General features: G+C 38.1%; 2 protein-coding genes across 4 annotated transcripts in view; both read left to right on the top strand.

Moving 5' to 3' along the window:
* Positions 1 to 2,204, top strand: part of ctdspla (CTD (carboxy-terminal domain, RNA polymerase II, polypeptide A) small phosphatase-like a) — a 66,047-nt gene extending 63,843 nt beyond the window's left edge. For both annotated transcript variants that reach the window (XM_041814318.1, XM_041814317.1), the window contains one exon: positions 1,104 to 2,204. In XM_041814318.1, coding sequence (XP_041670252.1) covers positions 1,104 to 1,229 — 126 coding nt within the window. In that variant the 3' untranslated portion in view covers positions 1,230 to 2,204. The remainder of the gene's footprint in view (positions 1 to 1,103) is intronic.
* A 2,149-nt stretch (positions 2,205 to 4,353) lies between these two features.
* On the top strand, positions 4,354 to 26,606 carry vill (villin-like). Of its 2 annotated transcripts, XM_041813983.1 has the most exons (21): positions 4,354 to 4,485; positions 5,514 to 5,552; positions 11,422 to 11,505; positions 11,631 to 11,705; positions 11,825 to 12,024; positions 12,373 to 12,481; positions 13,222 to 13,332; positions 14,758 to 14,963; positions 15,059 to 15,137; positions 15,235 to 15,333; positions 15,527 to 15,680; positions 17,810 to 17,910; positions 18,016 to 18,153; positions 19,083 to 19,241; positions 20,174 to 20,353; positions 20,470 to 20,615; positions 20,987 to 21,131; positions 22,037 to 22,225; positions 22,480 to 22,548; positions 22,675 to 22,944; positions 26,322 to 26,606. In XM_041813983.1, exons 1-21 carry the CDS (start codon positions 4,438 to 4,440, stop codon positions 26,433 to 26,435), a joined length of 2,715 nt encoding a protein of 904 aa, XP_041669917.1. In that variant the 5' UTR covers positions 4,354 to 4,437; the 3' UTR covers positions 26,436 to 26,606. The 2 variants fall into 2 exon arrangements, with proteins under 2 accessions (XP_041669917.1, XP_041669918.1); XM_041813984.1 differs by lacking the exon at positions 22,480 to 22,548.
* The last annotated feature ends 149 nt before the right edge of the window (positions 26,607 to 26,755 follow it).

Raw genomic sequence — 26,755 nt, 5'->3', positions numbered from 1 at the left:
TTAAAATTTCCTCTTGGACAGGTGGTGTCTTCTGATCCTTGACATGCATAATCTTGCAAAGCAGATGGATACGCCCGTGTCCTTGTGTCTCACTGGTGAATCCATCTCACAAAGCTCCCGTCTGAACTGTTTTGGCCCGGTTAGAAAGTGACAGGACCAATCAGCGATGAGGGGCAGTACTTTCAGGCGCGGCGAAGTCGTATATAACATAGATATGTAGCCTAAATAGCTGTTTTGTGAGCTTAGCTTCAGCTACGTTAACTACGTAGCTCCATTATCTACATAGCTTATGCAGCTAATGGCACTATGTGAACTACGCTTGCTATGTTGGAATGTTTTCATGGAGGATGGGCTTTTTACCTGTAAGAAGACTGTTAACTTTAAACTTTATCCTAACCATTACCTTAACCCTAATCATAACCTTAAACAGAAGTTTAATCTGATTTTTTTATTATTATTATTATTATTTAGAAAGTTTTAGTGTGAAATTCTGTTCTGAGTTATATGTGTCTTAGATGAACGGTCTGCAGCCAGACTGCAAAATTCTGCAAATGGTGAGCTCCTTCTCCCTGTAATCTCTCTCAGAGAGGAATTCTTCGTGCTTTCTCACTCAGTATTTCCAGGAATTCTACTTTACCTTTAGCTTCAAAGAAATAGACAAATCTTCAGATTATTATCTTGTACAAAAAGAGGATTAATGTGGTGAATCTGCACGTGCAGGCTAACATCAGACCTTCCCCTCTGTGGTTCTTTGGTTTTGTATCTCACACAATTCTGACTGAAATGGGGTCAGAGTTTACAAGAAAGACACAAGTTAATAATACAGTGATAGTAAATCATTATATCTGTGAGTAAATGTAACTTGCACTGTTGACTTAAAAGCAGAATTGAGCCAGAGGCAGTGTTCCCAATTCTCTGAGATTCCTCTCCTCTGCTTATGTTTCGCAGTGCCGCTGCCACTCTCTTTGCTTTTGATGTTTTTCCCACATTAATTATTTACACAAAAATCCTCACCTATATTGCAGAGCTTTAGCATAGACATTCAGCTGTGATTTCTCTTTTTTAATATGGCTCTTTGGCCTTCTTTCTTCTTTTGTCACCAGGTCCCAGTGCAGTCCTGGTTTGACGACATGACGGACACAGAGCTGCTGGACCTAATTCCCATGTTTGAGGGCCTCAGTAAAGAGGAGGACGTTTACAGTCTGTTACAGAGCCTGAGGAACAGGTAGCAGACGGCTGCTCCTGCTGGACTTCCTTCAGGCCCCGCAGTTCCGCTCCAGGAGTCCCTGCGTGGCTTTCGATCTGAGGACTTCAGGCAATTGTTCGGGTCATTGTGAAATCTCGAGACAGCAACTGATCTCTGCATCTTTGGACTCTTTGTACAGGACTCCTAGTGACAAAATATTCTATTACTGTATGTACATACTATATGTTTCTAAGAGCAAGACATACATAAAGTAATTTTTCTATCAAAGAGAGGAGGTTTTACTATTCTACCAAGTAATATTTTAGTTACCAAAAATAATCAAATAGACAGAACGAAGAGTTCCTTTTGGGAGAATGAGTGACCTATTGTTTTTTTTTTGTGTTGAGCTGTGCTATGCAGGCTGTTGTTTCTCGTCTGACCTTTTGTTCGAACAACTGTGATTTCTCTTCTCTTACAGAATGAAGTGCCTTCATTACTGTGCTGATTTTGTTGTGTCGGGTTATGGGGTGCACATTTTAATGCTGCATATTTACTGAAATTTTTGGAAACATACGAACTAAATCCTTGAATTTATTTGGAAACAAGTCTTTAGTGATTGTGAATTAATCCAAGAAAAGTGGAACTATAATTTCTAAAGAAAACTATATAACTACCCTGTTAGATTGGATGATTCTTTGCTTTTGAGTTTGGTGACATTGAATTGTTAAACTTACCAAAGATTTTTACAATTCAATGTGATTTGTGACTGAATGCCATCATTTGATCCTCGACAGTGGCTGTAAAATGATCCTTAAAGACATTAAAACCCCCCTTAATTTATGAAAAGAGGAACCTTTATGATGACATCACTGTCCACCAATAAATGTTAAACTTTTGAAGAAAATATAAAGATTAGCTTAGATTACATGAAATTGTATTTATTGGGGAAAATGGGGTTGGGTGCATTGTAAAGACTGCTGTTGAAATCGTACTGTACAACATTATTAAAGTTGCAGGTTTGCACACTGTCAGTTTGAGTTTGTTGCATTGACTTTATTCATTTATATATATATATATATATTTTTTTTTTTTTATTAGCATGGAAAAGATGCAAAAGATTAACACAAACAAACAGGTGGTGAGTGTTCAAAGAGCCTGAAGTCAGAGGAGACCAAAAACAAAGCTAAAAGGGATTTCATGTATGATTTGGCTGAATATTATGAGTATTATGCAAAAAACACTTTTTCAGGCTTTTCTAACAAAAATACAGTATTTGCTCTTGGCCTGTCCATAACCCCCCCAAAACCCAGAACCCCAGATGTTCTGGGTTCTTCTGTGACCTCCTGGATGAGCCGTCATTGCGGTCTTGGAGAAATCTTGGTAGGCCAGCCACTCCTGGGAAGGTTTATCACTGTTTCAATTTTTCTCCATTTGTGGATAATGGCTCTCACCATGGTTCACTTATCTGTTCTTGATTTTCTTTAAATTGTGGCTTGATGCCTTGCTTTTTGAGATATTTTAGCCTACTTCCCTTTGTCAGACAGGTTCAATTGATTGATTTAACAGATCTGGCATTAATCAAGCCTGGGTGTGGTTAGTGAAATTGAACTCAGCTTTCCAAACATGTGCTTATTCACAGTTAATTCATGATGTTGAAATGGGGCATTTTTTACACATATGGCCAAGTAGGTTTTGATGGCTTTCTCTCTTGATAAATTAAATAATCGTATTAAAACTGTATTTTTTATTTACTTGGGTAAATAAAAGTTGCAGTGACAAAGAAAACCCTTAGGCAGAAAACCTCAAGCAGAACCACCTGTTTGCAAAAGTTGTTTTGGGGTTGTAAAGGGATAGAGAGAGGTGCAAAAAAAGTGAAGAAGAGGGGGGTGCAAGAAGAAAGAGATCAGAAAGGAGAAGCGGTATATGCAGAAACAGAGGGATATAGGATGTACAGCAAGAGAAGAATGAGATTGAGACAAAGAAGAGGGAACATGCAATAGACGGAGATTCGGAAGGAGAGAAGAGGGAAGTGTAGGAAGCAAAAAAAAATAAGTTGAGAAACAACAGTGAATAAAATAGATTTTGGTTGTTTTGGCCATAAATATATCTGAAACTTTTTTCTTGGATATGGCCATAATGTTAGTAATAACTGTAACAAAAGTAGAAAATTAGCAGTAGTAGTCATGTTTGATAGAAATGTGAAGGTTCTAATCTGAGCATTAAAAAATGACCTCTTCCTGCTCTGGTGATCAGCTGATTATGGGTGTTCACTCTCTGAAGTAATAAGCTAATTAGATTCTAACACAACCTTGTTTGACGAGTCCTCTCCTCTGCAGTCAGTCTGTCGATTCAGTGTGGACGCCGCAACTCTCCACCCCAGCCACCTCCATTCAGTTAATCAGAACCAGATCTTCACGGGTCTTCTGCTTATCTAATGCTGCACTCCTTATCAACACCTCCAAAGGGGGTTATCCTATTGTTGGTATTGAGCTAACTACCCTTTCAAGTATATGAAGTTATCATGATGGAGTCTAACTGCCAAAAACATTGTAAGTTTCTCTTTCATCAAAATTTGCAAAATAAATTGTCCAATTGTATTTAAGTCCATCCTGATTGAAATGCTAACGCTGCAAGATAAAGAAATTGAAGGTGTCTTCCTGTGGCCTTGGTTGAGGTTGGTGAATTCAAAGATATTCCAACAGAAAATAGGCCTTGTGAGTTATATGATCAGATTGAAGTGGAAACTGAGTCCCATTTTCTTTGCCTGTGCAAAATTTGATGAGCTAAAACAGTCATTTATTCCTGAAACAGCATGTCAAAACCTGAAATACTGCAGAGACCTGATGACAGAAAATGCATGACTTGCTGATTGACTGGTTATTGTCATCCAAAAGGTATGATTTGGTTTAAATAGTGTAGTATTTAAGGGCTCTTTTTTCTTGTTTATAACAGAGAATCTTCCACAAAGGGTTTAAGCTCCTCTGTTAGTCGAGTGAAATGATCTGCAAGGAGCATCAATTGCATGGGTATAAACTGGTTAATGTGCAACCAAGAGGCCCTAAGCTCCATGTGATATCTTGATGTCTGAACTTTTTACTTCCGCTTACGTTGCAGCCACCTTAACTGCTGCAGTGGATTAGGCATTACTGAGCCTATTGTTTAAGCCTTGTTGTTTTTTTCTTCTCCCTCTAATTTCCCACTTGTCTCTCAGAAATGTGTGGACAGAAATTCTCCATGTTGACCATAATTTCATGATGGAGTTCAGGACTGATTTGAAACATGAAAGGCCGTGGTCAAAGGTAAGAGAAAACTTAAGCCTGTTCGCTTGAAGCTGTTGGTTAAGAAGAGAAAAACCAGGTTAGTTATGCAACAATCTTTTTCTCAGACTTCCTGGCAGGGATTGTGTGAACCACATAAGACAAAGACGTGTGTAATGCATGTATGCCTGAACAGAAAACGTCAGCAGGGAGACTGATGTGTGATCCATGCACTGATTGCAACGTGCAGAGGCAGGATTTCACAGATTGTTTACAGCATAAGCAAGGTCTTACACTTTTGGAATACTTCATGTTTTTTGTCAGTTTCAAGTTTTAAAACAGCTCACCTACGATTGACTTCTCCTCTGCAAAACTGTGCAAAATACTTTGGATACGGCATGTTAATTCTCCATATTTCACAATCAACAGCTGCCAATGCCCCCTCTGCTGGGTGAACAAACCCCAGAGCTGTAAACCTTCCATAATGTCGAGCGTTCCTCCTTGAGTGCGTGGCACAGAAGGAGAGGTTTAGCCACAGAAAGCCTCAGATTCCTCTCCAACACCACTCAGGGCTCCTTGAGTCCTTCCCATCTGCTTGCTGCAACAGTTGTAAAATGAATAATTGGTGTCAAGTGGCCCCCTGTAACACCCGCCATGCTTCTGAGGGCTCAGTCAGACGTAAAAACAACATCGACTAGCTACTTAAAGTGCAATTAAGACCTCGAGTGATGCTTGAGTTCAGCTAAGTCCAAGTATTAAGAATGATTTCCTCAAGCATCTCGTCTTTGTGGTTCATAACTCCCTTCATCCGTCCTTTAAAAGAGTCAGACTCCCTTCAACGCATCACCAAGGTGATTGGGCAGCAGTGTCAGGGGAGGCATATTTGAGGTTGATGCATAGTAAATATCCAGGCAGGAAATTGCAGGTGTGTTCAAACCTGGGTGTGGAGACAAATACACCCAGCCCCACTCTCCAGAACACACTCCTGCTTAGACACAGAGGAGGGAAAGCCAGGGATACTTTTCTAACACTGAGACCAAATCTCACTAATCCAACTCTACAACCTCTAGGAGACACAGAGGCCTTTACCCCGCCAGACACAACACAAGGTAAGAGCCTTACTTTTATTTTGGTGGCACATTCCAAAATATTCTTTTTTTTAAACAATATTATTACATTTTTTAATCACTCCAATCTTATTTTTTAAATCACTGAACTTTATAAATGATATCATTGGTGTATTTTATGATCATATTCATAAGAAATTAATCTTCAAAGGTAGCTTTACCTGCTGTTTTTTTAATCTGCATGATTTCAATAAAATCATAAACGTTAACAAAACTTATTGTGTGCAGAATCAATGGACACCGCAGCTTAATTGATGCGAAACCAGTCTTTCCTGTCACAGTAATGGATGCGGTGCTGGTCATCAATCTATCTTTTCATTACTGTTTGCTTAAGTTTTTTCGTGTATGTTGAGCAGTGTCAGGTGGCACGGCATAATGGTTCCTCTTCATTCACAATAGGAGTAGCTGGTGCAGCTGAGGGCTCCTAAAAGTGGAGATCATTGTCTCAGTTTTGTCAGTGCATTACATCAATGGAATAAAATAAAGGCAATTCAGGTGAAATGGGTGAAGAAAGGAATAATATTTAACTTACTAATTACAAATGTATTAAAATTGTTGGCCTGTAATGAATACCTCAGTGATTACAGTGATATAATTGGTGAGTATGATGTATTTGTATGTTGTAGTCTGTCGAGTGGGTTATATCATCATCTGTCAAATATATACTAAATCATCATTTATGGTTTGATAAACCAAGTAATCTTGGGTGCGGCCTTCTCTTTGCCCAGAAACAGAATGGTTGATAGATATGGGCCTTTTTATGACTTTAATCTTTAATTAGATTATCTGTATCTACTGTATATGTACAGTAAGTTATGTGAAGATTTAGATTTTCATTCTATTTATTCAAATACATTAAAATAAAATATGTTTGCTATCATTTGATTTAACAGACAGTTTACAGCAAAGCTAAATATCACTTGTTCTTCAGTTTGCCTCACTACAAATAATGTGCCCTGCCATAAAATATACATAACATTGAATTAAATATATAATTTTACAAAAGTAGATAATTTGTTTCTGAAAGACTAATTGTAAGCAAAGTTTTTTCATGAATCAATTAATCAGTAATTAAAGGTTTTGTAAAATGTTAGCAAAATTCTCAACCTGACATTAAAGTTAGTTGCTTTCCAACTCTGGAATAAAAACAAGCATCTTTTAGAAATCAAATCTGAGTTTATAACAAAATGTGTCTAGCTTAGCTAAATAAGCTCACTGATATTCCTGCTACAGCTCCCTAGGTTCTTTACTGGTAGGTAATGGTGGCTAATGTAAGCTAATGTTAGCATACTTAATGTTGCTGTGTCATGACATAACTGTCAGATTTCTACAAAGCAGGTTAACAAGTTAAGATTTGCTTAGCTCTTAAACTGTTTAACATGGCAATAAGACCAATAACTTTTGAATAAAGAACTGTAATCTTGCTATTAGCAATTACTTCAAATAAATGCAGATGCTACAGCCTCCTTTGCTCCTGTATGACTGGTATCTAGAGGCTATTGTTAGCTAATGTTAGCATACTTAATTTTCTGTGTCATGACATTACAGTCAGATTTGTCTTCAAATCAAAGGTCAAAAAATAAAGATTTGCATAGCTCTTAAACCACTCATCATGGCATTAAAGTAAACAAACAAAATAGCCTACGACTTAAAATGAAGCCAGTAGTTGCTACAGTCTCCTGATGTTAACATACTTAATTGAATAGTCAGTTTTGTTTTAAAAGGAAAAGACCAGTAGTTAAAGACTTACCTTGCTATTAGTGGCTCTTTGGCTTAAAATTAGACTTCAAACTTTTGAATAAATAAGTAAAACAATCTTTCTTTTAGAAGTTAGTTTGTGAGAAACCACACCTTCACTTAATGCCAGCTAGCCACAGTTGGTCCTGTTTGATTGATAGCTAACGTAGCTATAAAAGATTGTGTTTGCTAGCAGCTAGATGTTGCTTTGACGCAACATCAGATTCAGTTTTGTCTTTGAACCAGAAGGTCAGTGATTTAAGATTTTGTTAGCATTTGGCAGACTGTTTTTGTTAGTACAACCATATTACATCTTCTAACCAGTAGGCTACCTAATGTTAGAAGACTGAATTAAATAGTAAATTTTGTTTTAAAAGCCAAAGGCCAGTGGTTAAAGATTTACCTTGAAGTAAACCCTTCAGCATGGCTCAAAATTAGACATCAAACTTTTAAGTAAATAACTAAAACAATATTTCGTTTAGCAGGAAACAGCACCCTCACTTAAAGTGAGTAGTTGGTAGCCACATTTGGTCCTTTACGATCAGTAGCTAATGTAGCTATCTTAAGCTTATGTTTGCTAGAAGCTAGATGTAGCTGTGACAGCATTGCAGTCAGTTTTGTCTTCAAAGCAAAAGGTCAGTGATTTGAGATGTTCTTAGCTTAAATTTAGCAAAAAATTTTAATGTGACTTTAAAGTGAGGCTTTTTAGCTTTGAATAACCCTCTCAAAAAATTAAGCAAAGTTCATGTGGAACTAATGTAGCTCCACTAGCTACTTCAGTGTTTTTGCCTCTACATAGGCTATGGGATCTTCTCACCAGCAGGCTACATGAAGGTGCCTAATGTTAGCTAATTCAAGCATGCTTAATCTAGATATTGTTTTATGACATTGCTGAGTTGGCAAGCTAATTTTATGACACTTACATAACTAAACTTTGATTTAGTATTTCCTATCAGCCTATAATTTTACTTTGGCCACTAGTATTTAATTGCATAATCTTGATAGAACTGCAGTTTCAAATCTCCTAAGATTTTGGAAAGTTATTGACCAACCTGTATGACTCAGTCTTCTTGTCTTAGTCCTTTGACTCATATGAAACAAAGTTTGATTGTGCAACTTTAGCCAAGCCTTATAAATTAATTCAAATCTCTTCTCTTTTGTTAGCACTGTATGTGTCACTTTTATCCAAATACACTGACACCAAAGCTGTGTTATTAGTAATAAAGGGTGTGGTAAACATGGAGTAGGGAGGCCAACCTTATTCAGCTAGCCTCACCTTACACCACCCAATCCCTCAATCACGGCCTGGTAAGACATTTTTATTCTATACCTGGAGCAAAGATTAGATTCTGAGGCAGCGTGCAGTATATGAGCCATGAATTGAAGCTAGGTTATTTCTCTGGGGACTGACTGCAGCTACAGCTCCTCTAGCTATTTGACAATCGATTCATGTATGCATGGATCCTGTATTTGCATTCATGATGTGTCAGAGGCAGCGTGACATCCCCCTGAGCTTTTCCATATGGTGCATCACCACTAAGCCTATATTCTTGGCTCAGCTGGTGTTACAGTGTGTTTGCTTATCAGCGCTGTTGTTTCTGATATCTCAGTCAAAAGGCTGTTTAAGCAGCACTGATTGGAACTTCAAGGTTGCTAAGGCGCCAAGCTGACACTCATTAGAAGGATTAGAGGTGTTTTGTAGTCAGAGATACAATCTTTAGAAATGGTGCTGGAGACATCTGTTTCCTGTAAAAGATGACTGATTAAAGAAGAAGTGCCCTAAAAATGCAGTGTTTGTGTGCTGAAGGGGGCTACTTTTGAGGACTTACAATTGAATGAGTCTGATCTGCTATTAAGGGTTATCATACGCCAGAGATTAATATTATTAAACCATGACTCACCATAAAACGCATTCAGTCTCTCAATTCTGCAGTCCAATCTTCTCTACTGAGTCTTTCATCATCATCATCTTCTTCATTTCTGTTTTGATTTCCAGACATAAACGTAGAATTAAAGGTCTTTGCACACCGAGTCCGGAGTCGGATATGTTTTTTTCCAGATCTGTAATCCGAAAAAACGTTGCACACCCGAACCTTGTGCACTGTGTCCGTTGTATTTTATTTTTATTCACTGCGAAAACTGTTTCGTACTACCACAAAAATAAGCAGTGAGGATGAGCCTGTGGCTCTGTCGCTCCTCTAAAATCACTCTGGATCCATCCATCCTGAAAGCGTATGGCACCAACTCTCTTGTCACAGCTGTGCCAAGTTGAAGAGATAGAAAGCAACTTTTAAGTCAGTCTCTGTTAGGTGGCTGTGAGAACAAACTTCGACCTTTATCTGTTTTATTTCCATGGTTGATATCCACATGGGCAAACTACAGTGTTTAAAGTGAATCAGCAATCACCCATTTAAATGACTTGGACTGCTGTAAAATTCACATAAAGTCAAACCTGTTCTGATAAAAATAATGACAGAGGAAAATTTCAGCGTCAGTGTGATGACATGACATGATTAGAACAACTTGAGCTTGATTTTATATTTTAATATGCAAAAAAGTTTTATGAAAAAGATGGACTCGGTGTGCAAAAGCCTTGAGTTTAAGTATTATGAAAAATCAAGCAATCTCTGCCCTAAACGTGTCTCATTAAAGTGTCAAAAAGAGCTATGCAGATCCTTCAAAATTCTGGCATCCCAGAAGATGCATGTATGGAATCAAGATATAGCAGGCCAATGCAAAGCTGAGTGTAATGTTAGAACTTGTGATAAGGGATAGAGAAGAAGACCGGGGATTCTATGTTGTTGAAGTGCATTCAGGGGTGTCCACACATAGTGAAGAATTTACTGGAAAAATAATCAAAAAGGTCTGGCTGCAGACTACAGATCTCAGACACCCAGTCTTGCAGACTCTCTGTCCTCTGTCAGGATGTAAATATACGCTAAAACTCTGAAGCGTAAAAGTCTGTCATAAGCAAGAGGGTAAGTGTAAAGTTGTAGAACGGGGGGGGATGTTACTGATTACCGGGGCCCACAGTAGGGAGGGGCCCTTGAGAAGCGTGCAGTGAAAAGTGTTTTTTTTTTCATAGTAATTAGAGTGATAATTGAATCAAAAGCGACTAATCAGTCAACAGACTGAAATTAGTTTTAGATATGAAATGTCCAAATGGTGTAGTCCAGTGCTGCAAAATAATGCAAGTAACCACAGTAAAATATTCAAAAGTACATTCAAATGCATTGGCATTTTTTTTTTAAATGAGGCAACATTTGTTGCTTGGCTAGCCAGGGCCTGAGGGCCTAAAATCCCTAGCCACGCCCCTGGGTAAGGGTTGAGGTAAGGGTTAGGATGCCAACAGTTAAAAGTAAAAAAAAACACCTGCAAACACTAATTATAAAACACTACTAAAGGTTACTAAACAGTCTGCTTACAGGAAAGAACCTTGTCCTCAATGAAAACACTGTAACATGGCTATTATAGCTAAGGCCAACAAAGCTAGCCACATAGGTAACGTAGCTGAAGACTGTACATCTTTTACAGTTTTTCAAATCTCATAAAACCATATTTTACTCACATGAAAGAGCTACATATGTAGCTAAACCCAAAGCTAACAGAGTTATTTTTTCTCAAGCTAACTTAGCCAAAGGTACATAGCAATGTTTCTTACATAGCTGACATAGCTTTGTTAGCATCAGTTACTTTTCTAAAGCTCGTGTTACTAGAGCTAAAGCTAGCGTAGCTACGTTGGCTTATGTAGTAACGTTTAATGTGTAGCTAGTAAGCTAGTTGTTATCCTGAGATAAAAATGTTTTCTTATGATAACAAAGAGGCAACCTCACTTCTTGAAAAATTAAGCCAATGCAAAAGTGGAAAAAAAACAGGTGTTTTTTTTTTCATTTCCACTTAAGACTAGCTTCAGAAGTCCCATTCAGAAGGGCACAAGCTGGTTGTTTACTTGTCGACTGTGGGGCCCTCCTCAACTCCACTCCTTTGCCTGTTTAAAGTAAAGAGACATTTTAACATGATGACTGCATCACTGGTCTGCTTCATAAGCCAATAAGGGAGTAAATGAGACTGATTTTTTTTTTTTTAATTGAAGAATTTGTATTTTCATATTCAGTTCAATAGAACAATGAGTGATGAGAGTCAAGACCCATTCAGAAATGTTCACAGAAGGCCAGGCCTGCAGATATGGACCATCAACGTAAGTCAGCCCTTAAACAACTATTATGTTTCTTGCATTGATGTTTAGTGGTGAATCCTTTGCGTGCTAAATCTTTTTTCCCTAGATTTCATAAAAATTAATGTGTCTACTGTTGTTTTGTTCAGAACATGCAGATGGTGCCAGTTCCAGCCAAAGCCTTTGGTAACTTCTTCGAGGGCGACTGTTATATTGTTCTCTATGTGAGTACAACGTCTGCTGATTATCAAAGAGACATAAAGGAATGAAGGCATGTGATTTATGCATGATTTGCCAGTATGTACAGAAGTGTGACTAGATCTCCGTGTGTGTTTGACACCAGATAAGTCAGAACAAAGGCATAGGCCAGACTGCTGACATCCACTACTGGATTGGAAAAGCCTCCTCTCAGGATGAGCAGGGAGCAGCAGCCATCTTCGTCACCCAGCTGGATGAGCACTTGGGTGGGAGTCCGGTCCAGCACAGGGAGGTGCAGGGCTGTGAGTCACCCCGGTTCAGGAGCTACTTCAGGAACGGCCTCATGTGAGTAAAAGACAAGGGCAAGAAGTGGGTGATGACTAAAGAGGAGAGAGAGAGTCACACTTGTGCTGTAATCTTCCTGGGACAGGGCTTACAAGGGTAATCCCTCTGCATGGAATCATTATGACACAAATTACACTTGTTTTGGTGAGGCTTAGTGATGAAAAACAGTTTCCTCTTACCCACTTCATAAACCTTTTACGTTTCATGGTTTTTTTCCTTGGTTATGAGAAATGAAGGTACATCTGGGATGTGAACAAACAGAAAACTATAGCTGTTTTTGCACTCATACCATATCTATGCAGTCCGTTGTCTTTTGTGCTTGAACTTTCCCAACTAATCCCTCCACAGTTACAAGAAAGGAGGGGTGGCATCAGGTTTTAACCACGTCGACACAAACGCCTACAATGTCCTGAGATTGCTGCACGTCAAAGGGAGGAAGCATGTCACGGCATCAGAGGTATTTAGCTCTGAATAAAAACGGGCTATGATGAGGATTAATTCTGTCGGCCCAGCAGTAGGGAATTGTTATCAAGGGCGTTAAGTGGGGGGTGGATTATAAGTGGCAGGTGCAAGAGGCTTTATCCAAAACAAATAAAAACAAATAATTTTGCAAAAGCTTAACAAGACAGTAATCAAAATATGTGTAAATATACATCAAATGCATGATCAATTCCTTGATTTATTACATTACTTTTGGAATCTGTAGTGCACAATTCCATGTAGCATCTGCCTGCTAGCTCTAGCTAAAGTAAGCCAGAGGAACACATTGCAAGGCAGAAGATGTCATTGACCATTCTTATTAAAGCTCAATCAGTCCTTCACTTCTCTGTACTCTTCTCATCCTCAGTATCCTCCATGTGGGGCAACAAAGCATTAACAATTAGCATCTTCACTGCTGTAATTTGCCTACAGTCCTCCTCTATTCCACGCTTCTTCTGGATAATGTGGCCCCTAGTACTGTGGTGAATAATCAGCTGATTAATACAAACTTAGTGAGTCACATAGTCTCAGTACAAGCGCCTTTATGTTGGGATTGTAGTTGAAAAAGTGGGTGTTAATTGCCTAATAATTGTTTTGACAGTGTGGTGTTTGAGTCATATTTCTCTGTATTAGAAATAATCATTACCCTGTTTTTTGAGCAGTGTTATGGCTGTGTTTTCAGTAAAGCGAAACTAACGTTTGTGTGCGTGTGTACAGGTGGAGGTGTCATGGAACAGCTTCAACAATGGAGACATTTTTCTGCTGGATATGGGGAAATCCATTGTACAGTGGAACGGCCCCCAGAGCAACCGGAGAGAAAAGCTAAAGGTAATCCATCATTTTAAAAAAAGGAAGCAGAAGAGGGTCTTATATTGTATATTAGAGAGTAAGTATTGAATGGTAGACATTTTAAAGTTCTCACTGTCATCAACATCTCAGACAATAGCATTCCTGTTTTTTTCTAAATAAGGGGATATTATTGAAAGTTCCATCAGAAAGAAACTCATGGAAATTTTCAGACATTTTCTCATACATTTTTATTCAACTTTAACGAAATACATTTCTTGAAAATGTATTGGAAAGGTAAGTAAAATTTAATTAAACGTTTTAGGAGAATTTCATGGATATTTTAACAAACCTTAGCCAAACAATTTTGGGAAATTTCAGAAAAAGTTTAGTTAACTTTAACCAGCAAATTTTGAAAGCATGTCTTTATTAAACTAACCAAGCACTTTTGAATATTTCATGGAAATTTGCTTTAAACCTTTTTTTTTTTCAATTTTTATGGAAATCTTATAAAAATAATTTTTTTAAAACATTTTTAGGAAGTTAAATGGAAATTTTCATATACTTTGATGAGGAATTTTTTAAAAAATTTTCACTGAAATTTTGGTTAACTTTGACAAAGTATTTTGGAAATTTTCATGGAAATTTAAGAAAGATTCAACCAAGAATTTTTCGGAATTTTTATGGAAATCTAATTAAGATTTAATCAAACATCTTTTGGAAATGTATACTATACATTTTCCAAACCAGTGCGCAAATATTTTTTGGGAAAATTTAGCGAAATATTTTTTTCAACTTTGACGAGGCACTTTGAAAACGTTTTCATTAAAATTTTAGTGAAAAATTAACTAAATTTTTTGGGAAATTTTACATGGAAATTTCAATAAAATTTACCCAAGCATTTTTGAAAACCTTCATAGAAATTTTATTGATCATTGACCAGACAATTTTGGGGAAATTGTTGTATACATTGACCAGGCATTCTTAAAACATTTTCATTAAATTTTTAGTGGTAGTAAACATTAACTGAGCATTTTTGGGAAATTTTCATGGGGATTTCAATAAGATTTAACCAAGCATTTTGAAAACTTTAATTGAAATTTTTATTCAATGTTGACAAGACAATTTTTAACTTTTTCATTGACATTGTAGTTAACTTTGACCAAACATTTTTGGCAAAATGTAATGAAATATTAAGAATATTACCAGAGACTTTTGGAATTTTGAGGTAGATTGTGGCCTAGTGGTTGTCTGTCTGGCAAGTCTGGCCTGTGGTTCCTTTTCTGTATATCTCTCCCCCACTCTCTCATCCCTGATTCTATCTGTCTTCCTCTTTAAATAACAGCATAAAAAGTGCAAAAATATCTAAAATACTCAGAATCTTTTTGGGATAAGTACAGATTTTCTCTTAATTTTTCTTTTATGACAGTTATTGTATTTGTTAAATACTTATTACTTATTTTACAGGCAGTCTTGTTGGCTCAGGACATCCGGGACAGGGAGAGAGGAGGTCGGGCTCAGATTGGAGTTGTAGAGGGTGGAAACGAGCATGACTCCCCAGAGCTCATGAAGGTCATGACGGCGGTGCTAGGTCAAAGAAGTGGGCCACTGAGGGGCGCCATTCCTGATGACCAAACTGACAGTGTGCGAAACAACATGATCAGACTCTACCAGTGAGTACTTCCATTTCATCTGTTGTTTCAGTGCTGTGGCATGTTGGAAATATTTGGGCTATTATATCAAGTTATGCTCTTTTTTCATTCATTAGTGTTTATGAAAGTAGTGGGAATCTCGTGGTTCAAGAAGTGGCCACACAGCCTCTAACACAAGACCTGCTGCGCTCCTCTGTAAATATGTTTTTAAGTCTTTGTCAAGTAATTTCCTAAAACACTGAAATTAAACGAACAAGGTCCAGTCTCACTGTTGTTTTTCTGTTAAATCCAGGATTGTTACATTTTGGATCATAAAGGTTCCAGTGTGATGGTTTGGAAAGGCAAACATGCCTCCAATGAGGAGCGACGAGAAGCTCTCAACAGGGCAGTGGTGAGTTACTGTAAAAGGAAACTAAATCCAAACTAACAAAACTCACTTTGTGCAATATAGACCTGCGTATTGAAATAAAGCACGTTAATCCAAGATACATTTCCTTTCTATTTTATGTTCCCTTCTTAACCAGCGAACCAAACAGAAATAATTCATCCAAGTCAATAAAGATTCTCTTCTATTTTCTTCACAGGGTTATATCAAAGCCAAGAACTACCCCTCCAGCACCAGTGTGGAGGTGATGACAGAGGGCGGAGAGTCAGCCATGTTCAAACACTTGTTCAAATCCTGGACTGATAGAGGCCAAACTCAGGGTCTTGGTACCACCTACAGCGTGGGAAAGATAGGTAACCTCTAGATAACCTTTCTGAGTATGCATATGGATCAGTAAGCTTCTAAAGATAATGGTTTAATACAGGAAAGCCTGTTGAAAATGAGAGCACCTGGCAAGTTAAATAAGCACCAATTAAGACAAACAAAATAACAAAAATATACAACCAACAACTTAAACCACATTTTTTATTTTTCCAATGCCATTTAAGTTCTAATTTCCTTAGATTTTTGAGCAGATTGGCATATATTTTTTGGTAACACTTTATTTTGGTGGGCCTTCATTACCCAGTAATTTTATTGTAATAAATGTAATTATCCAGAACTTTCTCAGGAACTAGGTGTAATTACCTTGTAATAAGTTTGCATTTTATGAAGTAATAACTCAAAAATATTGTAATATTAAGGAAGTATTTACCTAGAAATTATGTAATAATTATCAAGTAATTCCTTGTAATTTTGTTTCAGTTCTCTGGATGTTAGGTGGTATCCCTAACGTTAACCCTAGCCCTTCCCTAACCCCTTTCCCTAAACCTAACCCTACCCCAAAAATTACATGGAAATTATTAAGGAAGGACCCACTTCAATGCAGTGGTCAAAAAAAAAAAAAAAATAGAAATTACCTGAATTATCAAGCAACTTAAATAGAAAATGATCATCTTATTTCAAAGAAATTACTTGATAAAATATCACCTAATTTCCAGAGAACTGCCACAATATATCGAGGGTTAGGGTTAGCGTTAGAGTTAGTGTTGTAGTCAAGACCACACTATCTGAGACCAAGACTTGCCTGAAACCAGAGTGCACAGAGACCAAGACCTTCAGGGGTTGAGACCGAGTCAAGACCAAGAACGAGACAAGGCCAAGACCATAAAAATCAATTGACGCATGACAAGGTTGAACAGTTAGAGAGCATTGTCTCTTTAATTTTAGTTTTATTTTTAATACATTTGCCGGATAAAAGCAAGGTGTTGCAACTCTTTCAAAGCACAACATGCAAAAACCTCAAATCTCAACAAATTTGTTCAACTAACTTCCTTGCATGTATTTAAAAGCCACTGACAAGTCTAGAATTATTTCAAATATCGGACAATGAGATGTTTATCTAGATTTGTCAGGTGAATAGTGCCTAAAGTAAGTGTTCAGAGGTATTTCTGACTAGAAATAAGATGGACTGATGTCAGAGTTTTTGCAGGTGTAGCTATTTTTTGTTTTAGTAAGTGCTTCTTCTTAGTAAAACATTAATGAAGTTGAAGAATAGCGGATCAGTGCTTGTCTCAACCAGTCTTGATGGAAAATCCTGAGTCCGGCCAGTCCGAGACTGGGACAAAATGCTCTAGAGTCCAAGACAAGACCAAGACATTCAAAATGTGGTCTTGAGACCGTTCTCAAGACCAAGACCGTTCTTGAGTACTACAACACTAGTTAGGATAAAAAAAACACCTTATTACCAGAGAATTGCCACAATATCACAAGGAATTACATGTAAATTAATACATTATTACTAGGTAAATATTTCCTTAATTTTACCTAGTTATTACTTGGTAAAATGCCAACTAAGTACCTGGTAATAACCACCTTTTTCAAGAAATTACCAGCTAATTATCTCTTATTACTATAAAATTACTGGGCAATAAGGGCCCATGGAAATAAACTATTACCTATTTTTCTTCTACAATTCATAGCTCTCTTTTTCAAAAATTGAGCCCTTGAAGAATATTCCTTCTACAGGTATTAAAAGTTGGTATTTGATGTTATGTCCAGACCTTCCTAAAAGTCTGTCATGCTCATAGTGATAACAGCAGGTCTGCCATTTTGATCTGAATTTAAAACTAAGGCAATTTAAAGACAATTTCAACACTTCATGTTTGAAGCAACTCCTCCTAGGGGTTTCATCTGAGCTACTCCAAATTTAGTCAGTTTATTACAGACACTTTGAAGATTTAAAGTTATTAGAAGCTTTTTTTTTTTTTTTTAACACCATAAGGTATGATCAAAATTGGGAGCAAACTACCAAAAAGACACTTTGGATGAGGATCACTACACTACATATACAACAATAGAGTTTAAGAATAGCATTGTTTTCCTCCAAACAATTCAATTCTTTACTTACTTCTAAAATTTATCTTTTTTTGTCCTTGTACAGCTAAAGTAGATCGAGTGAAGTTTGATGTGATGCAGCTCCATGCTCAGCCTGAACTGGCAGCAAGGCATCGCATGGTGGATGACGCTTCTGGAGATGTGAAGGTCAGGATAAAAAAAAAAAAAAAACACCCTGAGTAATTCTGGTGCTCATGTGTGAATCACAGTAGAAAAACTAGGCTGAAACTTTTTTGATTGTTTTAATGTTAGGTGTGGCGAATAGAGGACCTGGAGCTGGCTGAAGTTCATCCAAGCACATATGGACAGTTTTATGGAGGAGACTGCTACTTGGTGCTGTACTCATATAAAAGAGCACACCAGCAGCAGTACATACTCTACATGTGGCAGGTCAGTGTCTCCACTGAAAGAAGATTTTTCTTTTTTCCAGTTGTCATGGCCTGAAGCATTAAGTTTTCTTGTTTTCTCTATCAGCCTGTTAGTGACCCCCACAATCATCCACTTGAACTGTTGAAATAAATATTATCAACCATATGTTGTAAAAATGTACGCTTTGATTCAAGGATAAAGGGATATGGATTTAGGGGTCAATGGTCAGAGAACAAGCTCAAGAACTAATACACATGTTACAGTTCAGTTCAGATTCTCTTTTGTTTATCTTGTGATCATGATAGCTCAGGGGAACAGAGGTGAAATCTGTTTTGCAATAGTTTGAATGACCACTTTGACTCATAGTAATGAAATGATAAGATATTGATGACCAAAGGCCAAGGTTGTGCGCCTTTTGTTGTGAATGCGATATCATAGCGGTGTTTGATGTAACTACTAGTTATAAAGAGCCGGCGCTTCTAACTGATGTCTATTTCTTAATATGGTAACGTAATCAGTGATTACTGTGTTTGCCCAGTTTAATGGCAGTTTTGAGGAAATGAAGCCCTAAGTTTGTCACCAGCTATTTCTCTTGGTCCATGCTTGGCCTAGCTTCATAGACGCATGTTCACATTACTTACAATGAAAAAAAAACCTTTACTGACAAGTGAGAGTAATAATTGATGAAAATATGAGGCTTATTAACTTCTTGTGTTGACATTTCAACATGTCCAATCCCAAACAGCATACACCTGAATGGTATTTGTATGTCCAGCTAGGTTCTTCTTTATTTCCATTAAATAGAACTGTTCCTATGGCTGATGTGTGTCTTTTACTGTTGTGTTTACCTTTATTCCCTGTTTCAGCCACAGTAACTCTGCTTAGAAGGAAAAGCTGATGAATGTAAACTGTAAGTAGAACAGACATGACTCCATGTTGTTTGAAACCAGGGTCGTCATGCCACTCAAGATGAGATCACAGCTTGTGCCTACCAGGCTGTAAATGTTGATAACCAGTACAATGGAGCCCCGGTCCAGGTCAGGGTGGTCATGGGAAAGGAGCCACGACACTTCCTGGCTATTTTCAAAGGCAAATTCATCATCTTTGAGGTATGATTCTTTTCACTGTTTAAACAGAAATGCTTTGTTAACAAAAAGGGCTTGACTGGTGTGTTCAATTGTGGTAAAGAACTTCGGTAAAAATTACTGCAGTACAGAAAGAAACAGTTTTATCTACCAAACCATAAGACACATAACAATACCAAACCATTCCATGCCATACCATACCACAGGATACCATACCATAGTATCCCATAGGATATCATACCATACCATACCATAACGCGCAAAACAATACCATGAGATATACCAAGCTATTCAATACACCAGTAAGATACCGTAACATACCATACCATTCAATACCATAGCACACAATGAGATATGAAACAGTACCATACCAAACCATACCATATCATACCATACAGTAACATACCATACAATACCATACCTTACCATTCCAATGCATACCATGCCATGCCATGCTATGCCATGCCAAACCATACTATACCATACCATACCAAAGTAACGAAAACGAAAAGTAACGAAACCGCTGATCTTGCTATAAACCCGCTACTAAACAAACCCTAACTATTCCTCCTGCTGTTCAGCTTCTGCACCTAAATCTGCATATCCAAGCTTTATCCTTTCATACAGTTCCTCCACAGAGTCATCCTAGGAAAATGTCAGGGCCACATTCTCTTCAATACAATTGGCATGATGGGTCTCTGTCTAACCCAGTGTTTTAGGTTCTGGGGTAAAGGAAGCAGGAAGTCCCAAGTATGAATTTAACACAACTATGCTCCATACTCTCCAGATCCCTCCAACTAAGTTACCATATAAGGAAACTGTAAAGTTGGCAGGGTAATTTACAAATACAGTTTAAAAAACTTCAAATTAAAGAAAGCAAGAATAGAAAAACATGCATATATTTTGCATATCATTGAATGTTAACCAGTGTGTGTATTTCTTGTGCATGTCCTCAGGGTGGTACAGGCCGACCTGGTGTGGTCAACCCTGACCGAGGTGCCAGATTGTTCCAGGTGAGAGGGACCGATGAGTTGAACACCAAGGCCACTGAAGTGCCGGCGAGGGCCTCCTCTCTCAACACCAATGACGTTTTCCTGCTGAAGACTGACCACATATGCTACATGTGGTATGGAAAGGTGCGTGCAACAAAAGCCTCACACGAACTGAACTTATAAGGATGCAAATTTGATATTTTGCATTTTCACACAAATTTACGTGTTTGTTTCAAATCTGCTTCTGTGTCTCCATGCAGGGCTGCAGCGGGGATGAGAGGGAGATGGGGAGAGCCATCGCTCATGTGCTGTCCAAGCAGGACAAACAGGTGGTGATGGAGGGACAGGAGCCAGCTGCATTCTGGGTAGCTCTGGGAGGAAAAGGCCCCTATGCTAGTGACAAGAGGTAAACACAGGCAGCCAGAAGCAACATAACACCACTGAATTTAGCTTTATCGTGATATTAAACTTATCTTTGGCTACTCTGCAGCTGGTGAGGTCTCCTAATATTTCACAGATTTTTCACCAGCCAGATGAGTTATAACATATGGCTTTCAACTTGCAAACTGGAAAAATTAACACTAAGCCAAAAACACTTGTCTGCAGAACTGATCCTAAAAGCCTTTTAATCAGGTATTAATAAGCTTACATTCAAATCTGCGTGGATTGTTTTTACATCATGGACAGTGAGATATGCCCATTCCACTCAACAAACATTCACATAAACAGAGCAGATTACATTTTTTAATGACAGCCAGCACTGCTGTGTTGTTTCAGACTGCAGATGGAAGAGCCCATACACATGCCCAGACTGTTTGAATGCTCCAATCAGAGTGGCACGTTTAGGATGACTGAAGTGGACGACTTCACCCAGACTGACCTGGATGAGGAGGACGTCATGCTACTGGACACCTGGGAGGAGGTGGGAATTACAACTTGGATGGACATCTGTAGAAACAGAAATACAGCCTCTGGGAATGACAGTTATATATACCTGATAAGGAGGAGGACCCCTTCTCCAATTCCGATGCTAACCGTGGCAAACAGTGGAAAGCTAAAAAAAATGGGTTTCTGTTATTTTTGCAAATCCAAGATGGCAGACTCCATGGAGGGGACCCTCCCCATGTATGGATAAAGAACTCATTTTAATTCAATAACCTGAAACTCTATAACCATTTTATATATTCTGGTGGTTAAACACCAATTTATCTAGGCCTTCTTATGAATATTCAATTTACCACGTTTGTTCTGCAAAATGTTGCTTTGCTAAATATTACGCACTGCATCTTTAAGTCTCACTTGGCTACATAGACCCCGAAGAAAACCTTAAAAAAGGGACATTTTGACTTCAGAAATAAACTATTTAAGTCACACCAATCAAGGTTTGGATTGTGGCTCTTGCAAAGGTATTTTTTCAATGATTTGGCTTTTTGGTTGAGCAAGCTTGACCCTAATCAGAAGTGTAGTTTGGTTCTGACAAAAGTGGTGTCTGCAAGAGCAGCTATCTCAGATATGTGGTCTGCAGCCAGGCTGTCTTGCAAATGTCCACTCTGACTTGAGGATGCTTTCAATATTTTGGAGGAACAAGGTCAAGGTCAAAGCCATAGTGTATCTCATGGAGTAATATACCTGCCTGGCAATAGTTGTAGATCAGTGAGCAATTTATATCAGTTTGTAGGCTTATCAGTCACTCAAACCATACACAACATCCATCACAGCTAAAATTTAAAGCTTTTTTTCTAAGATATAAACAAGTATACACATAAATCCTCAGTTAACACAAGCTTTGTATTTTTCTTTTTCTTCTTTTTTCCAAAATCCCTGTAGATTTTCTTGTGGGTTGGAGTATCAGCCAATCAGTGCGAGACCAAGGAGGCGTGGAACAGCGCTCACGATTACCTGAGGACCCACCCGGCAGTCCGAGACCTTGACACACCAATCATCTTCATCAAGCAGGGATACGAACCGCTGACGTTCACTGGCTGGTTCAATGCATGGGACCCTCTGAAGTGGAGCGTGAGTTTGTCAGATCTCTTTGATCTCAGTGAATGAGGTTTTACCGTTTTACCTGTACCTTACTAGTTCATTCGCACTCACTGTGTAAAAGACTCATAAATTTCATATGGAGACAGAAATTATTTTTATGATTAATTGTGGAAATTAGAAAGTATATGGAGTGAAATGTGGCTGTTTTATGTGTTGTTTGTTGAGAAGCCTCCATCTGCATGATTACTTATTTTCAGTCCTGATGATTCGATTCTTTTGAACAGGGAGGAAACTCCTATGATGAGATGAAAAAAAAGCTGAGCAATGCAGCATCAATCTCACAGATAACTGTAGTAAGTGATTGACACTAATCCTAACACACTAACTCAATCTACTAACAACAAATAACTAGTACTGGTTATAATGCAATGCATAACATCAAATACATGACTATATCCATTTATGGGTGATGTCTGCAGGATCTGAAGAACTTTGATCTCAGTAAGAGTCCTGCTGGTATGAGTGGGGGTTACAGGGCTCCTGGAGGCCCTGTGACCCCCCCTCCTGTATACGGATTTGGAGGCGATCGATCCCCCAGACCCTTGACTCCCTCCAGCCCATCATCTTTCCGACCCAGTGGCACGGTGTCGCCCTCTGTTGGAGGCTCAGGGATGTATTTTAATCCAGAGCTCCTCATCAACAAGTCTCCCAGTGAGCTGCCGCAGGGAGTGGACCCCAGCCAGAAAGAGGTGGGTGCAGAGTTATAGATCTGCTGCAAATGGCACCAAACATGGAAGTCACTGTGCTGCTGGCTGTTAATAATTGTGTGAATGCTGCAGCCACAGTTGGCTCAGGGAACCTGCCTTTGCATCAGCACTCATAGAGCTTAGATGGGGCAAAAGGAACCAACATGTTTTTTTCATTCATACAGCATACCAAGGCCATATTTAATATTGTCTGGATACAGGGAAGCCAAAATTCAACCACAAGACCTTGACAACCAGAAAGGAATACTTTCCACTGAGGAAGAAGAATATCTCAGGCTTGTTTACATCATACTTTGTGTTATATGTCACATATCCTGTTTTTTTCTCCAAGTTGAAATAAAAAATTAAATTCAGTTAGTTTTTTTATTGAAGATATCAGGATACAGAGGCACTGGTGACCTTGCAGTTAGATTGCACACCATGTATGGAGGCTATAGGTGGCCTGGGCTCATGTCCTTCCAGGGGCAATGCCAAAAGTGTTAAATATCCAGGGCTTAGCCCAGAGATAGGAGGGTCTGAAGATGTTCTCCCCAATACATTTTTCTGCATATCAGTCAGTTATATGCACTTTCTTCAAGCTATCTGAGTCTCAACAGTAGATTTTAAAGGCCAACCAATCAAAAAAAAGTAACATGGGTACAGGAATAAAGTATACATGTTTTTAAAAATCTTTATTTGTTCTATACGAGATCATACAAACAAAATTTGTGCTTCCAGATGTAGATTTATGTATGATAATGCAGAAATGAAATTCTTGAAGAAAAGAGAGTTGCCTTAGCTCCTTATTGAGACCAAGACTCAGACAGAGTGGATGTTTAAGTGTTCTGGTAGGGGTGTTCAAAAAGGCAGTTCCTTTAATCAGCCCAAAGTCAGAACAAAAATAAGACAAATTACACTTAAGACAAAAGCCAAAGAGAAAGGCAAAAGGCTAGGTCCAAAGCCAGGCAAAATAAAAATCCAAGACACAAGAACGAACTGGCAACATAAGGGAAGCAACACTGGGCTTAAATACAAACAGGCCTGCCCACAGAATATGCTTGGCCCCTGAAAAACTCAGATGTGTTTATCAATTTATTAATCTGTGTTGGATCAGTAGCCATGGTGTTGGCATCCTATCTAACAGTTTCCTCATTTTTGAGCTGAGAAGGTTGTCAAGCTTTCATTGGGTTATCATGTCAAAAGAAAATTCATTCTTTTGTTTAAACTGTAAGTGAACCCCCAGCTCAGAGCTAACTCCGCCCACTTCAATATTTAAAAAAATGCACAAAGTGAGCAGTTTGGTTCTGAGACGAGGGAGGGGAAAAGGACTAATTTTTGTTTTAAAGGATAGGGGTTTTCAGGATGAAATGACAGTTACTCCCCTTGCCAGAAAGTGACACAGAGTCCCACAGCACTGTTGCTTCAGAGAGATCTTTTGAGGTGGAGGATTTTTCCCCTCCAGAGTCCCTTGAAGCAGGCTATAGTGTGGTGGCAGACCGTGGTGGTCCTGAGCACTACCTGTTTGGGCCATTTGCTCCAGCACCAGCGTTAATAAAGCCGTAGCTCTCAGAGCCGAAGCAGTGCAGGTGCAGGAGAGGATGGGAGTGGTCTCTGAATGGTGAAGTCAGTTAGAGGCAGTAACATTCTACCTTTTATATAGAGTTTGTGACATAGAAACCTACCAATAGTAGGTTTCTACATCAAGCCCCGCCTTCTCAGAAAAGATTTTTAAAAGCAGATATCAGTTTGAGCTAATTAAAAGTCGTAAAATGCAGATTTTTATCAGTTTGGTGCGAACATCAGAAATAACACCAGCATTGAGGTGTTTTATCATAATTCAGTCAGATTCCTGTGTTCAGCGGTAAAAAATGTTGAAGTGTTCACTACTTCTTTAAAAGATGTTTTTCCACTTTTTTATACCAATTTCTGCCTCTTTTTGACCCATTTGGTCTCTCTTAACCTATTGTCATTGTTTTTTCCTGCTGTTTTTGCCTCTTTGAATCCATTGTTGACCCCTTTTATCGCTTCTTCTGCCCAAATCTACCATTATTAACCCATCTTCCTCTTTAGAGCCATTGTCCCCACTTCTTGGTGACAATTTTTACCATTTTGTTGCCTCTGTTAACCCCTCCCATATCTACCATTACCTATCCTTTTTTGTCCTATATTCACCACTTTTTCCTGCCCATTTTGCCTCTTGTTGCCTTTATGTGTCTTTTAACCCCCTTTTGACATTTTTTCCTGCTCATTTTTGCATCCCTTTGCCACTTCTAACCATTTTTTTGTCAGTTTCACCATCTTTTTTGACATTTTCAAACCATTGTCACCACTTTCTGTACCCAGTTCTGTCACTTTTGCAGTTATCTAATATATTTTTTTTCCCTCAAAGTTTTCTCACCTCTACTTTATTTTCTGGAAACCTGATTTTTGTGCATATTATGGCTCAGCTGTGAAGTCTGACGTTACTTTCCAAATAGTTTAGTTCAGTGTGCCCATCCACATTGTTGACATTACCTATATAAAGGTAGTTCTGTTTTGTTTACATTTTGAAAAAGGCTATATTGTACCACATCAAAAATAATCTATGCTTGTTGCTTTGATAAGAGTGGTTCTTAGTCAGGTAAAGAAATAAAATATAGATGCACAAATTAACTTTACAATGGACCAGGACTTTCCTGACCTCCATGGGACCCTATTTTGGCTGGTCTCCCCTTTAATAAAAAATAATAAATGTTCAAATTAATGTTCAAATTATTTAACATTATCGACTTTCGCCTTTGAGTCCAACCTTTAGATTCAGATTCTAGTCAGACAGCTACAAACTATCTGCAGGATCAAAGATGATAACAAAAGCAAAATACAAAAAATAATCATGTAGAAAAATGCCAACAAAGTTACATAAAAGACAAAAGATAAACAACTACAAAGTACCATTAGACTACAAAGAGACAGAATAACTACAGAAATTAAAAAGATAGCAAATGTAAACAAAAAAATCATCAGAGTGGTAAACTAAAAAGAAACATGTCTTTGTTGTTCTCTGGTCTCTTAAAAGTTATCTCTTTGAGGTTATTTTGTTTGTCTTTGCAGTTACTTTGCATCCTTTTGAAGTTATTTTGTGCATCTTTTATGTTGCTTTGCATCTCTCTGAAGTTATTTTATGTTTCTTTGATGTTATTTTCTTTATTCTTTTATATTTTGAAGTGTGTCTTGCTCTTACATGCCTGTAGTGATGACCCCCTTGTTTAATAATCTTTCCCTGACTACAAGAATAAATGTAATCCATGGGAATGCATGCGTAATCAGTGCACTCTGCTGTAATTACACACTAGGTACAGCAGAGGTCCTCCTAACTCTTTTCTATCCTCCTCTGGTTTCAGGATTTCCTATCTGATGAGGATTTCCAGAACCTGCTCGGTACGACTCGCTCAGATTTCCTCCGTCTGCCAAAGTGGAGGCAGACTGACTTGAAGAAAAAAGCCGGACTTTTCTGAGAAACTGCCACTCCCGGATTACATACTTGTTAGAGCTAAAAAAATTCTCAGTCATGATAAAGCAAACTGAGACAACATTAAACTGGATAATCTCATCAGAATATACATTTCTTTAACTATTTCCTGACATTTAATACATCAGCCAAGATAAAGTGATCAACCACGTTCTCTAGAATCCGCTAATTATTGTGTTTGTGATTTAAAAAACATTACAAGTCAATTATTGCACCATATATTAAATAATTTATCAGTTATGCTTTATATTTATCTGTTTTATTCATTTTTATGCTGATCGTAGCATGACTGAGTTTGGCATTCAT

The sequence above is a fragment of the Cheilinus undulatus genome, linkage group 19, assembly GCF_018320785.1.
Source record: "Cheilinus undulatus linkage group 19, ASM1832078v1, whole genome shotgun sequence".
Taxonomy (NCBI): domain Eukaryota; kingdom Metazoa; phylum Chordata; class Actinopteri; order Labriformes; family Labridae; genus Cheilinus; species Cheilinus undulatus.
Note: the sequence above shows the minus strand (reverse complement) of the source record. Positions and strands in the feature narration are given on the sequence as shown.

Coding starts and splice junctions, on each gene's coding strand:
- vill (XM_041813983.1), top strand. CDS start 4,438: ATGATGGAGTTCAGGACTGATTTGAAACATGAAAGGCCGTGGTCAAAG. Junction 12,482..13,221: donor AGCATGTCACGGCATCAGAG/GTATTTAGCTCT, acceptor GCGTGTGTACAG/GTGGAGGTGTCATGGAACAG. Junction 15,138..15,234: donor AAGACCTGCTGCGCTCCTCT/GTAAATATGTTT, acceptor TGTTAAATCCAG/GATTGTTACATTTTGGATCA.